This window comes from Vigna angularis, chromosome 1 (genome assembly GCF_016808095.1).
Source record: "Vigna angularis cultivar LongXiaoDou No.4 chromosome 1, ASM1680809v1, whole genome shotgun sequence".
Lineage (NCBI taxonomy): Eukaryota > Viridiplantae > Streptophyta > Magnoliopsida > Fabales > Fabaceae > Vigna > Vigna angularis.
The window spans coordinates 16,932,557-16,946,165 of record NC_068970.1 but is presented as its reverse complement, the minus strand read 5'-3'; the positions used below and the strand labels follow the sequence as shown (position 1 = coordinate 16,946,165).

Sequence of the window (13,609 nt, the reverse complement as noted above, 5' to 3'; positions counted from 1 at the left end):
ACGCGCTACCCACTACACATCTTGATGTCATTTCATTTCTTAATTTACTCTACCCAATAACATATCTTGTTAAATTTTCATCTTCTTTGCTACTTATTTAATTTAATTCTATATTTTTCATGCGTGTTCTCGAGTATTAATTAATTCATCTTGGACACCATGCAGTAGCAAATAGGATGATGATCATCAACGTATGCTTTGATTATAGTTGTTTTTCTTTTTCTTTCTAAAAAACTAAGATTCTGTATAGTGTATTTGACAGGATTTTTAACAAAATAATTTGTTTCTCAAATAAATTTGAAATGTTTCAACTTGTAATATAATATATACATATATATTGACATCTATTCTTGTAAAAATTAGTTTACCTTGTGTTTCTTGTTTTCTTCTCTTGTTTTATGATAATATAATTTATATAAATAAGCAGAGATAAAAAATAAGGATGAAAGTAACACGGAACAAGAATAGATAACTGAAGAATTAGTATAGATATTGAATTGATGCTTTTGAAAAGAAAAAGTAATTTTAAAGAACTTATAAGTTCATTTTAAATATATTTTGAAAAATAATCTTCTCTAGCTATCAATTGTTATTTTAATTTTCTTTCACATAATTAATTACCATTAGTTATTTTTCTTGAATTTTTGGGTTGTTCACTTTTAACCATCACTAGTTATAATTATTTTCATCAATGTTTTTTATAAATTCAAACGCTATAATTAACAAAATCCCACCAATTATCAACATTGCAAAAATAATCTTGATCGTTGTCGGTCTAAATCATTGTGATACATTAAAAAATGTCAGCGTTAATTATTTTTTTTAATATTAGTTAAACAATTTTGACAAATTTTGAGAAAGAATAATATCAACTAAAATTAACTAGAAAAAATTCATCAAATTTATGTTCTTTAATTTTCTTTTAAAAATTAATAAATTTAAATTTTATTATTCAAATAAAGAACTTAAAAAATAAATATAAAATTAATTCAGTTTTGATATATTTAAAATTCCCTTTCTAAACTCAACTCAAGGAAAGAAGAAATATTCTCTATTGAGTTAAGTGTTTGACTCAAAAAGTAAGCGTTATAAAATAAAGGGACTATATAAAACCTATTTTAATGTGATGAATTTATTGTTTACTCATCCAGTTTTACTGTATTGCGATCGAGCTATTAAATAAAAAATTGTAGACTACAATTAGATATTATCCTAATAATGGCAAGAATCACAGGATAGTAATTTTTTATTCTACTCTTTTCGTCCGACAACAAAACAAACAATTTAAGCTTTTCTCATATTTTTTTCCTTCATTTACATTTTTAAGGGAATAGTTAATTTCTTTGCTTTTTTTTAATGATATTATTCTTCATGTAAATTTTTTAATTAAAATAACTTTTGTTGTTTACGAAATCCAACTAACTATTAGTTCTGTCAAGTATTTGGATCAAATGGTGGCCCTTCAATTTAACTTTTAAGAAGATCTACATAATAAAATTATTTTATTTTAAACCCCAATAAATAAAATATATAATACCACAATCTGTGTATATGATATGGTTCTTTACCTGAGTGATGTTTGATGGGTTATTGTTATAAGACTCACTAGCTACCCTTTTCGTATCTAAATTTATTTTTTATTTTGGTACTGGATAAGTCCTTTTAAAATAAGCTGAACTTTTTACTGTCCTCATTAGTAAATACCTTTTTTTATTATATATTTAATTAGTTGTTAATTTTATCCTAACTATAGTACATTAACAACTATAACGCTCTGTCATCATTGCTTACCTTCTCAGTAGAAAAAAAAACAATTGCAATAATGTGGAAATTACCGACGAGACCCCGCATGAAGTAAATCTTACCGATATTTAGTAGAAAAAAATTAAAAATTATAATTTAGATAATAAATTAGAGAAAATGTAAAAGTATATATAAATTGAGATCGAGCAAAAAGAAAAATATTAATGAAAAGCTAAGCAATAATTGATGGTAGAAATGTTGACTTAATAAAGTGTAATGAAGTTAAGATCACGTGGCGTCCACGCTCTTCTAACGGGAGTAAGAAAGACATTGGAGCAAGTGTGTTAAAAAGATTTGGCTCAACTAATTGTTATATTTTATAGTACATATGCCTATTATTATTTTAAACTTTTTGTTTGCCCAAGCAAATGACTGCATTGTGAGTCTTTGCCTCTCCTTCAACCTCATTTCAATTCTCTCACCCATTCTTTCTCATCTTCTTCTTCTTCTTCTTCTTCTTCTTTCTTCTTCCCTTTTCTCACACTGCACTCCATCTTCTTTTCAAAACCCACCCCATCCATCTCCTTTTCTTCTTCTGTCTTTTCCTTCCTTCTAATTCCACACACTCACACCACTTACCTTAAAGTAACCATAAACAAACCAACACTGTTCTTAGCCCAACAAAAAACTCTACTATTTATTAACTATATTTCCTTCTTTCTCCATAATATAATCATTTCTGTTCTCCTTGTTTTCTGTTTTTTTTTTCTATCTTATAATATAACCCTTTTTTTTATAAGTCGTGTGCTATTTATATTTATATATCGTTCTCTCTCTCTTGGATGTGTCTATGGCTGGTTTGGATTTAGGAAGCGCTTCACGCTTTGTTCAAAACCTTCACAGACCGGACTTGCACTTGCAGCAACTCCATCACGATTCTGAGGACCAAGAGACGCCGCCACACAACCGCGGAGGGGTGCCGTTCGATGACGATGACCGAAGCCAAGGATTGGAACTAGCTTCCTCGGGTCCCGGTGATGTCGTCGGTCGGCGTCCACGTGGAAGGCCACCGGGATCCAAGAACAAGCCGAAGCCGCCGGTGATAATCACGCGGGAGAGCGCCAACACTCTCCGCGCGCACATCCTCGAGGTCGGAAGCGGCTCCGACATATTCGACTGCGTCACCACCTACGCGCGCCGCCGCCAGCGCGGGATCTGCATCCTCAGCGGCAGCGGCACCGTCACCAATGTCAGCCTCCGCCAGCCGGCCGCTGCTGGCGCCGTCGTCACGCTCCACGGTCGCTTCGAGATTCTTTCCCTCTCCGGCTCCTTCCTCCCGCCGCCGGCTCCGCCTGGGGCTACCAGCCTCACTATCTATGTGGCCGGAGGGCAGGGCCAGGTTGTCGGAGGAAACGTGGTTGGAGAGCTGACCGCAGCGGGGCCGGTGATCGTCATCGCGGCGTCGTTCACGAACGTAGCCTACGAGAGGCTACCGTTAGAAGAAGAAGAACAGCTTCAGATTCAGGCACCCCCTACGACGTCGTCTCACGGAGTTGGAAATAACAACGGCAACAATAGCAATAACAACTCTTTCCCTGACCCTTCTTCGGGACTTCCCTTCTTCAATTTACCTCTGAATATGCAGAACGTTCAGTTACCCGGTGAGGGTTGGGGGGGAAACGCTGCTTCACGTCCACCACCTTTTTGAGTTTCTTCTTTCTCTTCAGATCCATCTTCACCCATCAAGGATTTCTTCAAGGGATTACTGTATGTTATTACAAGGTCAGCACATTCATGGACTACATAAATACTATGATTAGTTTTCTCTTCTTCCTTTTCTGCTACCGATGTTAATTAATGGATACTGCGATATGATATGAGATCATGATTATGTGGCGGGTTTTAGTCTCATTTCATCTCTTTATTTCCTCCTCCATTATTATAACATGGAACACTGCTGTATAATTTAATTAATTACTAGCTTTCTCTTTAATTACATGTCTCTGCTTATTTTATTTTATTTTATTTTTTTTCTGTTTGAGGATTTGCCTTTTAATTATTAACATGACTTGCACTGCCTAGCTACATGTTTCAAGGAGCTGGTTGTCGTTCCGACATGAAGCAAAGCAATAACTTGTGAGTCACAACCCCATAACCAGCTACCCCTTCCCCGTCTCCTTTATTTCTGTGCCTTTTTATGGCGTCCTATTTTTAAATATATTTATTCATACCTCCTTGCTTCTTTCACAAGCTTAGGATTAATTTATAATTGGTGCTTGTGTATAAATGTATGCATATAACTAAACTAGGGATTCACTGATAAATATAAGGCTGACATGTACGGTTTTATTTTTATAAGCCTTTCGTGCATGTGTATGTATATATTCACAAAAATAAAGTTCATGTCTAAAAAATATAACAACTTAAATGATTGCTATGGTATTATTTATATGTCCCATGGATAGTAATCATGAATATGTATGTTTGTTTTAAGTCATGCGTATATATCTGTTTACTGACTACATCTATGGAAGTTAAAATTGGTGGTTACCTTCTCCAGCATTAACTAACCTCAGTACGTATTCTGATCATTAGTGCCTGAATAATTGTAATACTGAAAAAGATTTAATTAGATCCACTGACGAATTTTGGAAGTCCAGTTTTGACTTCTGCTAGCTACTGGCTAGTACTACTCTTTAGGTAAAATGTATGATCTTGGAAAAGGAAAAAAGAGTCATGCATCACTGTCTTATCTTATGGGGCAATTTACACTACAACCTGAAATTAACTTCCGTCATCTAATGGTGACCTACGCACACTCGAAACCAAATATATATATATATATATATATATATATATATATATATATATATATATATATATATATATATATATATATAGTATATGATATATTTGTTGTCTTTTAATTCGGATCTGGAGAATGGAAGTGATGCATGGGAGATACAAGATACTACTGGTATAGTAACAATTGGTCTCCACGTAGTGAAAAACTTGCACCCTTTATTTCGGTTCATCTATTTTGCATAGCTGTTATAAATCTATAAGCTTCAGTGTATAAAATCTGTTACACTGGCTAGTTAACAAGCAAATTATGTTTTACTAAAAGGTAGAGAGCCCTTGAAAGTTTTAGGCCGGAATTGCTTTTGATCTTCCAAGTCGTTACCTAATTTTTAATTAGCTTGTGGGGCTGATTAGAGTTGTGACATAATTATATATAGTTAGTCGATTATGGAGCAAATGATAAATTAGTGTAGGTTCGATTATAGGTTGCTTAGGTTTCCGGCGCGGACTATATTTAAATATTGCATACACTTAATGTCACTTCTGGCTTTAAATTATTCTCCACTTAATAAGTTTTTTTATGTTTTTTCGCAAAGTTACTTGCGTTTCTGATGATATGCTGACCTTGTTCTCTCATGGTAGTGAAGCTGTGGGCTTTAATCTTGATCAAAACAATTTGTAATGGCGTAATGCATTCGATTCTACTAAGCACTTAGCTTGTAGAGTATACGTCCACCACACAAATCCGTGTATAAATATAGCTAGAATCACAACATACTATTTATATACATGAGCGCGAGCGCACTAGATGTTGTAATGTACTAATATAATCTCTCATCTGCAACTATTATGTCTGTGGAGTCTGCACTAAGGATAAATAACCATTTGAATTTCGCCTGTGTGCTTACCCTTTTGATGATGAGTTCTATGACAACGACTTCTTTAATCAGTCCTGGGAATTCTGTAACGAACATGTCATGATAGGTTTCTGCTTGTTCTAAATGTCCTCCGTTAATCTGCTTTCTGCAACTTCAACATGATAAGTCATTGGATTATAGTGATCTATTTAAACTTGCACAGGTTTAACCACGTGCTTTGAAAAAATGGAATTTTATATCTGTTATTTAGTCTCTTTTATGCAAAAATCTTTATGAATAATCCATTTGATGTCACAGGTTATATGGAATGTCATAAAATAAATTTGATCTTAGTTCTAATTAGTTTTCAGCTAATCAAGGTCGATATATATACAGTTATTTCTTTTTAGCTTATTAGAAAATGAACTCTTTCTATTTTTCTACTGTGTATGTACTATAATTATATGAAGTAAAGATTTTCTAAGAGATATATGCATGGATTTTTGACCCAGTATTTCTTGTACTTAAAATATAAAATGTTTATTTATGAAAAAAAAATAGTGTAGAGAACGATATAAATGAATTTCAGGTATTAATTATAAATTATAATTCAAACCTTAATTTATTTTCATTTTTCTTCTTTTCAAGTTACATTAGTGTACTTTCTGATTTTATATAAGTGAAATAAGTATCGTTATTACGTTGAACAAAAATTAAATCCTCTATGAATTTTTCTCTCCAAAACAATATATCAAATTTAATTTTGTATTTAAAATTTTCAGATAAAATTGATTTAAAATGTAATTTAATTGTTTTAAAAATTCTTTACTCCAATGCATCGATCAAAACATAGAAGTTAATAAAAACAGTGAAAATATGAAAACAGATGAAGAAGCATTTGTTGAGGAACCTAAACCCTATCTGAGTGCTTTTGTTGGAGTGTGTTTGACGTTTCAAATCCACAAGACGTTGGTTGCACGGAAAAGAAGTGACAATTCTAAACTGAGTCTTAAATTCAACAGCAAGAAAAGGGGCAAACGCTGACCAGCAAAAACGAAACGAAAAGAAAAATTGTTGTTTTTAACAATTTCTTTTTTGATAATTTTTTTATAATCATTTATGATTAATGCGTTTCAAACATACGAACACATAATATATTATAAAAAATTATTTAAAAAAATTGTTAACATATATAATCCAAACGAAAACATAAGTTATTGAAATTCACAATTTTTTTTTTCACATGCTCTTGCTATTATTTTTTTTTCTCTTAAAATATAAAAATTTAGTTTTTTTTTATGATTAATTTCTTCTTTATGTTGAATGAATATAAATGTGAATCCTCCATTAAGAAAGAAAATTAGAAATTAGATAAAATGTCCGAAAGAAAATTAGAAATTGAATAAAATGGAACGGATGTCTTAACCTTGGCTTGCAAGCTGCCTATGAGCTCCGCATTGCTCCGTTGAGTCGCCATGGTCAAGACACGAACAAACACATCAAATTGCTGTACATTTTAACTTAAGAGTGCTTTGGATAACTGATAGAATTAATTGAATCCTTTAAAGGAAAATATACCATTTGATTCAAGGAAGTTTGGTTTTGTTTAATTTTTAGTTAATTGTTCTATTTTCCCTTACTTTGGTGAGATCTGTAAAATAGGATAAAATGTGAAAAAAATTGACATTCAGTAAAAAAAATCACAAAATTATAAAAGAAATGGAATAAAACATGTAATTAAGTTTTTTTACTTTAGTATTTTTTTAATAATTTTTTATAACATTCTTAAAATAAACTAATCTCTCTATGTATATATGTTTTATGCTTATTATACTTATTACAACATATACAGGATCGGATCTCTCAGGTGCTAAAAGGAGCATTCGTTCCCAATTTATTTTTATATTTATATAAATTAATATATAATTTAAACTATTATTTTAAATTTTAATATACTTTATATATTTGACATTTCAAAAAATTTTATACATCTACGTAAAGTTTTTGATACTCTTAAAATATTTGTTGAACATTTGTCTATACTTAGTTCCTAGTTTGAGAAGTTGTGTTCAAATTCGTCTTACTTTTTAAAAAAAGTTTATTATTATATCATATTTCGTTAAGAACAGTTCAAGTTCGTCATTTTGGCTTAAGGCGTTAAAAACATAATTGTGCAATGATGTGACAACTGTGACCTGTCCAATTTTTTATGACGCGGCAATTGTGATCCAATTAATGTGGCAATGTTAATGTAAAAGGATAGGAGGACACCGTGAAACTCTAATTTCCCTAAGGCCAGAAACCCTTGTGCCACCATCTTGAAACCCTAATTTCCCTAAGGCTAGAACGAAACATGCCACCACCAAACCCTCAGGCCACCATGTCGCCGTTACCACCATCAATACAGACCTACAATTCGAAGTAGAGAAAAACAACAGAAAACCCAGAAATCAAACCCAAATCGCCTAATTCTAACCAAACCATAACCACCATGAAACCTTAAACCGCATCGCCAGTAATCAGGGCAAAATCTCTACCATGTGTCGCGCCTCACCACCATCAAGCAAGAACCGAATCGAAATCCCTAACCTGCAAACCAAAAATTCCATCCCAAAAACATGAACAAGAAAATCGCAATCGCGACACCTAGAAACCCAATTCACACCTGCAAAAAACCATAAACATACATAATCACTACCTAAATTGTAGAAATCCTAGTTCGCAAGCAGCATCCATGGACACCAACCTACAAATTGCACAAGCCAAAAACACATAAACAATGTGCCTCCATGTGCAAGAAGTCTCTTCATGCGTTCTCCAACTTCGTCTTCTTTGCAAAGAGCAAAAGCCCAAAACGAGAGCTTCTTCTTCGTTCATCGCTGATCAAATGCATTGTGCCACCATGGACTACCGCGAGTCAGGATACAGAATCATGAAGATTCTCTCGCATAAACATTGCACAAGTCACAGTTGCCATGTAATAAAAAATTCAACAGGTCAAAATTGCCACATAATTGCACCGTTATGTTTTTACATCGTGAGCCAAAAGAACCAACTTGAACTGTTTTTAACGAAATATGGGACAATAGTGAACTTTTTTAAAAGGTAGGACGAATTTGAACACACAACTCCAAACTAGAGACCAAATGACGTATTAAACTTATATTATATATATAATTTTGATGTAGATGCGTAGAATAGTATATTTACAACTGCAGATTACCGTGCCTATTTTCTTGCTAAATTCATTCCGAACACACTTGGCTTTCACTTCATCAAATGTTTGGCTTAATTGTTTTACCCCTTAAAATCATTGGCATAAATATAATGTAATTATAAAATAAACGATAAAGAAAAAATAGCTTGAAAGAAGAGTGGTGAGTGGTTGAACTTATGATTCGTTTTCAAAATATGCGCTCATTTCTCTGTTATGCATCCAAACATTTTGAACTGAAGCTATCATAAAAATATATACTTAAATTTGTGAATTAGGTTGAGTTGAATTTGTGCAAACACTTCAATCAACCAACTAAAAAGATATTGACTCGGGTTAGGATGATTTTTTGCATTCTTTATATTAAACTCAATCAAACTCTCAAGTCACTTTAGAGCAAGTTGGATAGCGTTGGGTCAAAATTTTGAAAAAAAGTTATTTTTTCGTTAAATAAAATATAATTTTAAAGTATCAACCTTTAGTTGTGAAATAAAAGTTTATGAAACTTTAATTAATCTAAAATTATTAGAGTAGTTATCATAACTGCGATTATTTAGATATTTTGTTGTGGTAAATTTTGTGTTCTAGTTATTTTTTAAATTAATAAGTTAGTGGATATGATTGAGAATAAATTTAATAAATATATAAATAATAATGATATTGGTTTTATTTTTTTGTGTTGAAATTTTTTAATATTCAAACTATAGATAATAGTAATTTTTCTTATAGATTATATATGTGTTAATTGACTTAAGATGAATATAATGGTGCTGTTAAGAGTTGTTCTAATTTAATTACATATGTACTCATTTTAAAAAATGAAAGTTGAAGTAAATATGTTTATATTTTTTCTTAGCCTTTTTAGGGGTTTAGGCTTTTGTTTATGTGAACTTATGTGGACCAATGCTTCAGGGCATTAATAGAGAAAAGGTTTTAGAAAACTTTGGTTGGAAAGTGTTTATATATTAGTTTGTCCTGAGTTTTTGAATCAAGTGATTCCTTAAAGGGAGATGTTGTCGATACATGTATGTTTATAAATATATAGATCAAAGTTTTTTATGTTTTTTTAAGGTGAATCGTTGTGCTGACATATCAACTAATTTGACTTTTTTATCAATAGTGGTTTAATGTTTTATATCTATATATTTATTTAAATTATAATTTGTCTATATTATGTGAAGTGTAATTTTTTTATCATACATTTGATATCATTTTCCATGCTTTCTGTAAGAGCTTGAAAATGTAAGGCTATTGGGCCCTGCAACCTGACCCAAGAAGCTAAGGACACTATGATCTTAGTAGAGGTATCATTTTCCAGCTCTGAGTTCTTCATTCAGTTCCTCTTTCTCTCTCTAAGTTCAGTTTCATTTTCTTCTTCTTGCTCTGACTTCTCTCTACTTTTCCACCACTTCCCACCGTTGAAATTTCAAATAGGTAGTGTGCTTTTGTTCACGGAGTTGAGAGATTTCCCTTCATCCGATTAGATTTTTGTTTTGGACGGGTAAGTTATCTTTTTCTGTTTCCCCTTTTTCCTTTGAACCTAGGGCATGCAATTTTCTAGTTGCATGTAGTCAATGATTTTCCTCTCTAGATTCTCTATCTATTCTAACTCTAAGAGACGTCTCTATACCCAATTTGACGTTTTGTAGATCTTGTTGAACTTGCATCTGTGCAAGAGTACTGTTTTGGGTTTCCTCTAAAGAGTGTTGTGCTTGTAACCACTAAGGTAAGGGGAGCTAATTATTTTTGTATGAATTTATTTTATAAAAATACATGCATATGAATGTTGAACTGGTGTGCTCTTATGAAACTGTTTTATGACTTTTATTGTATTGGGTGTTATAACTGAAACTGTGAAACTGTGCATGTTGTGATGTGATGAATTTAATCTGTTTTGAATGAGTTTGTTGGCTGAAATTGATCTTGTTGGAAGGTCTGGAGTAAGGGTTCTGTAATAACATGTATATGGGTATTAAATAGATGTACAGGTACTGTTTGAGGTTGCTGTGAGAGGAAGTGAAAATATTAAAATTAGGCATTTCAGATTTAGAGCTTAAGAGAACATGGTAGATAATTTAAATAAATTTATTGTTAATTGTTGAGAACCTTTCTTTGTTGGTAGGATAGAGGAACCTTAGAAACCTGAGTTGGCACATCCCTGATCATAGAGCAGCCCTGGCCTGGTCCAGTCAGTTGTGACTAGTCATATGTGCTGGCGTCGAAGGTGAATTTGATGCGTTCAGACATCGATGACCAATTAGGGTAAAGAAAGATCTCTACTAGGATGAAAATAAAATAAAACAAGTTGATTGTAGATGCATAAAGTTATCATGTGTTAATTTCTAGTCAATTATAATTTTAGGAAATCAATCACTGTGTGTTTGGAATTTAAAGTAAGGATCCATATATAAATATATATATATATATATATATATATATATATATATATATATATATATGATACGTAACGTTATAAATATATATTTTTATATTATATTAAATATATATATATATATATATATATATATATATATAATAAAGTAAGGATAATTGTTTCTTATATTGAAATGTGAGTGTTAATAAATAATTATATTACTTGTAGGTATGTATAAATTGATGCATTTTATAAGTTGTTATGGGTTAGTTGGAGCTGTTTAGTTCTTGGTATTGATTAACTTAGATTCAATTGTGGAGATGTTATTTTTATAATTTGTGAGTGGTGAGTAATGTATATTGTTGAGATTGTGTATATGTTGATTGTGGCAGAAAGTATATGATTACAAAGTGATGAAAGTATGATCCAAGTTGTAAATCAAGTTCCATCTGTGTAGGATCTCTTGGTGAGATCCTTAGTGTAGAATGATTGCATGGTAGCTCAGTCTTGGGGGTTTTCCTGACACTCTAATGGTCTTTCATTCTCATGTAGAGAGGATTGATCCATGTGGTGAGGAGTAGCAGGAGGTCCTGGTCTTGGAGGCTTCCAGTATGCTCCAGGGCGCGGAACGAATTAACCTCGTGAGTGTGGTAGGGTGGAACCCATTGGCAACGGCTTTGCAAAGCAGTAGAGGCCACCACGAGTGCATAACCCGCCATAGCTCGGTAATCATTCTGGTCCGGACGAGTCGGTCTATAAAGCAATGGGTCTTGTGATGTCAATGTACTATGTTTGAGTGACTTTTGCGTGTCGTGTGTGATTGATTAACATGATTTTTACATCTTGCTCACCCTTCCTTGTTTGTATTGCTTGTGTATGTTCCTTCTTGCGATGATCATCCACTTGGATGGGAGCAGATGGTGAGGAGGTTCCTTTGGAGACAACTCTGGAAGTTGAAGACAATGTTGCTGCCTAGTCTCCTAGGATGCTATTAGTTGATCTTATACTCTAGAATACTATTTCCCATTTCAGCTTATATTTTATATCTTTTTGAAGTTTAAGCATATATTCTGAAGTTATTTTGAGGATAACTGTAATCCTATTTACTCTGAACTGCTTTTCTATATTATGTATGTGAACGTCTTTATTATATATGCTTTCTATATAATTGGGATGTCAATTCTATTAATTTTTTTTAATAAATTTTTATATAATGGTGGATAATTGATGAACTTTAGAGTGTGAAAATAATTCAGATATTAAAATTTATAGTGACAGCTAATATGAATTTGTTTGAAAGTATGAACCTAATTAAAAGAATAATACAACATTTTCAAAAATTAATTTAAAGTTTCAGGTAAGTGAATAACTCAAGTCATAACAAATTCGTTTAAACTAATTTAAAATATAAAAATAAAATAAATTAATTTATCTATACACAAGTTTATATAAGAGTCCGACATAGAAGTGAGTTCATTTGAGTTAAGCATAGTTTGACAAAATTATAAATAAAAATCAACTGAATCTAATTAAGATAGTGTTGGATTTTATTCTTTAATAAGAAAACCTAAACCGACTAACACTCCTAGTTTAATTATCATTCTCAACATTTTATCTTCCTTATTTTGAAGTAATAATATAAGTTTTCCTTTTTAAATATTTTTATGTAAATATAATTTTTTTGTATTTAATTTTACTTTATTTAAAAAAAAGATTATCGTAGTTCTTCTTATTTTCAAACTTTATATTTTTTAATATAAAATTACATTATTTTATGACAATTTCAAATTTTATAAATATTACTCTCAGAATTTGATCTTGTTAAATTTTACTCTCATGCTGTAACATCCCAAAATATAGTAATTACCATAATCAGAATTAATTACATTAAGCTAATAAAACAGTGCAGTCTTACAAAATCCGAACGAGCGTTAAAAGCCGAACGGCATAAAAATACAGAAATAACGAACGCTTAAACATTCAAGAGTTCATTGACGAACGGTCTTACAAAACTATGACCGAACGTCCACAAAGTAAGCGTAACAAAACAAAAACTACACGAGCGAGCGCTCTAAGGCTCGGCTTTAACTTCAACATCCACCAGATTTGCGTCCTCCAAATTTTCTTCTTCTAGCATTTCTTCAAGTGACGCACCACCATCTGCTCACATCCACACGGATTATCATTGCAAGGACAGGACGAACGTACATATACAATGGACAACACAAGGAAAAACGGAAGGGTAAGCTTATATAGTTTAAGTTATACATCAACACATACAATATTTCATTCCACACAAACACATAGTTTAACCTATAATCATCATGTAGTATCAATATAAATGACGACCGTCCGGACTGTATGAACTGTGTAGCTACAGGCGTCCTTGCACCCGAGTGGTGTAGTAACTGGGAGACCCTCAACAGCTGCCACTCGAGGTTAGTCCGTTCTTACGTCGCCCATGTTAACTTATGGACTAAGGACCTCCTGCCATTCCCACACATGAACTACTCTCCTCTACATGAAGATGAGTATCACGGAATATCAGGATGAACCAAGCCAGCATTAGCAATAGCCACAGTCATACTTTACCAATTTAATATCCAACAATATGAGACG

General features: G+C 32.2%; 1 protein-coding gene and 1 long non-coding RNA gene across 2 annotated transcripts; both read left to right on the top strand.

Moving 5' to 3' along the window:
- Positions 1–2,153: 2,153 nt before the first annotated feature.
- On the top strand, positions 2,154–3,654 carry LOC108338610 (AT-hook motif nuclear-localized protein 23). The gene has a single exon (XM_017575596.2). The coding sequence runs from the start codon at positions 2,594–2,596 to the stop codon at positions 3,449–3,451; it is 858 nt and encodes a 285-aa protein (XP_017431085.2). The 5' UTR covers positions 2,154–2,593; the 3' UTR covers positions 3,452–3,654.
- Positions 3,655–9,957: 6,303 nt separating this feature from the next.
- LOC108341805 (uncharacterized) lies at positions 9,958–12,098 on the top strand. Its single transcript, XR_001833314.2, has 4 exons — positions 9,958–10,117; positions 10,266–10,342; positions 11,543–11,715; positions 11,908–12,098. It is a non-coding gene; the product is annotated as an uncharacterized LOC108341805 (long non-coding RNA).
- The last annotated feature ends 1,511 nt before the right edge of the window (positions 12,099–13,609 follow it).

Coding starts and splice junctions, on each gene's coding strand:
- LOC108338610 (XM_017575596.2), top strand. CDS start 2,594: ATGGCTGGTTTGGATTTAGGAAGCGCTTCACGCTTTGTTCAAAACCTT.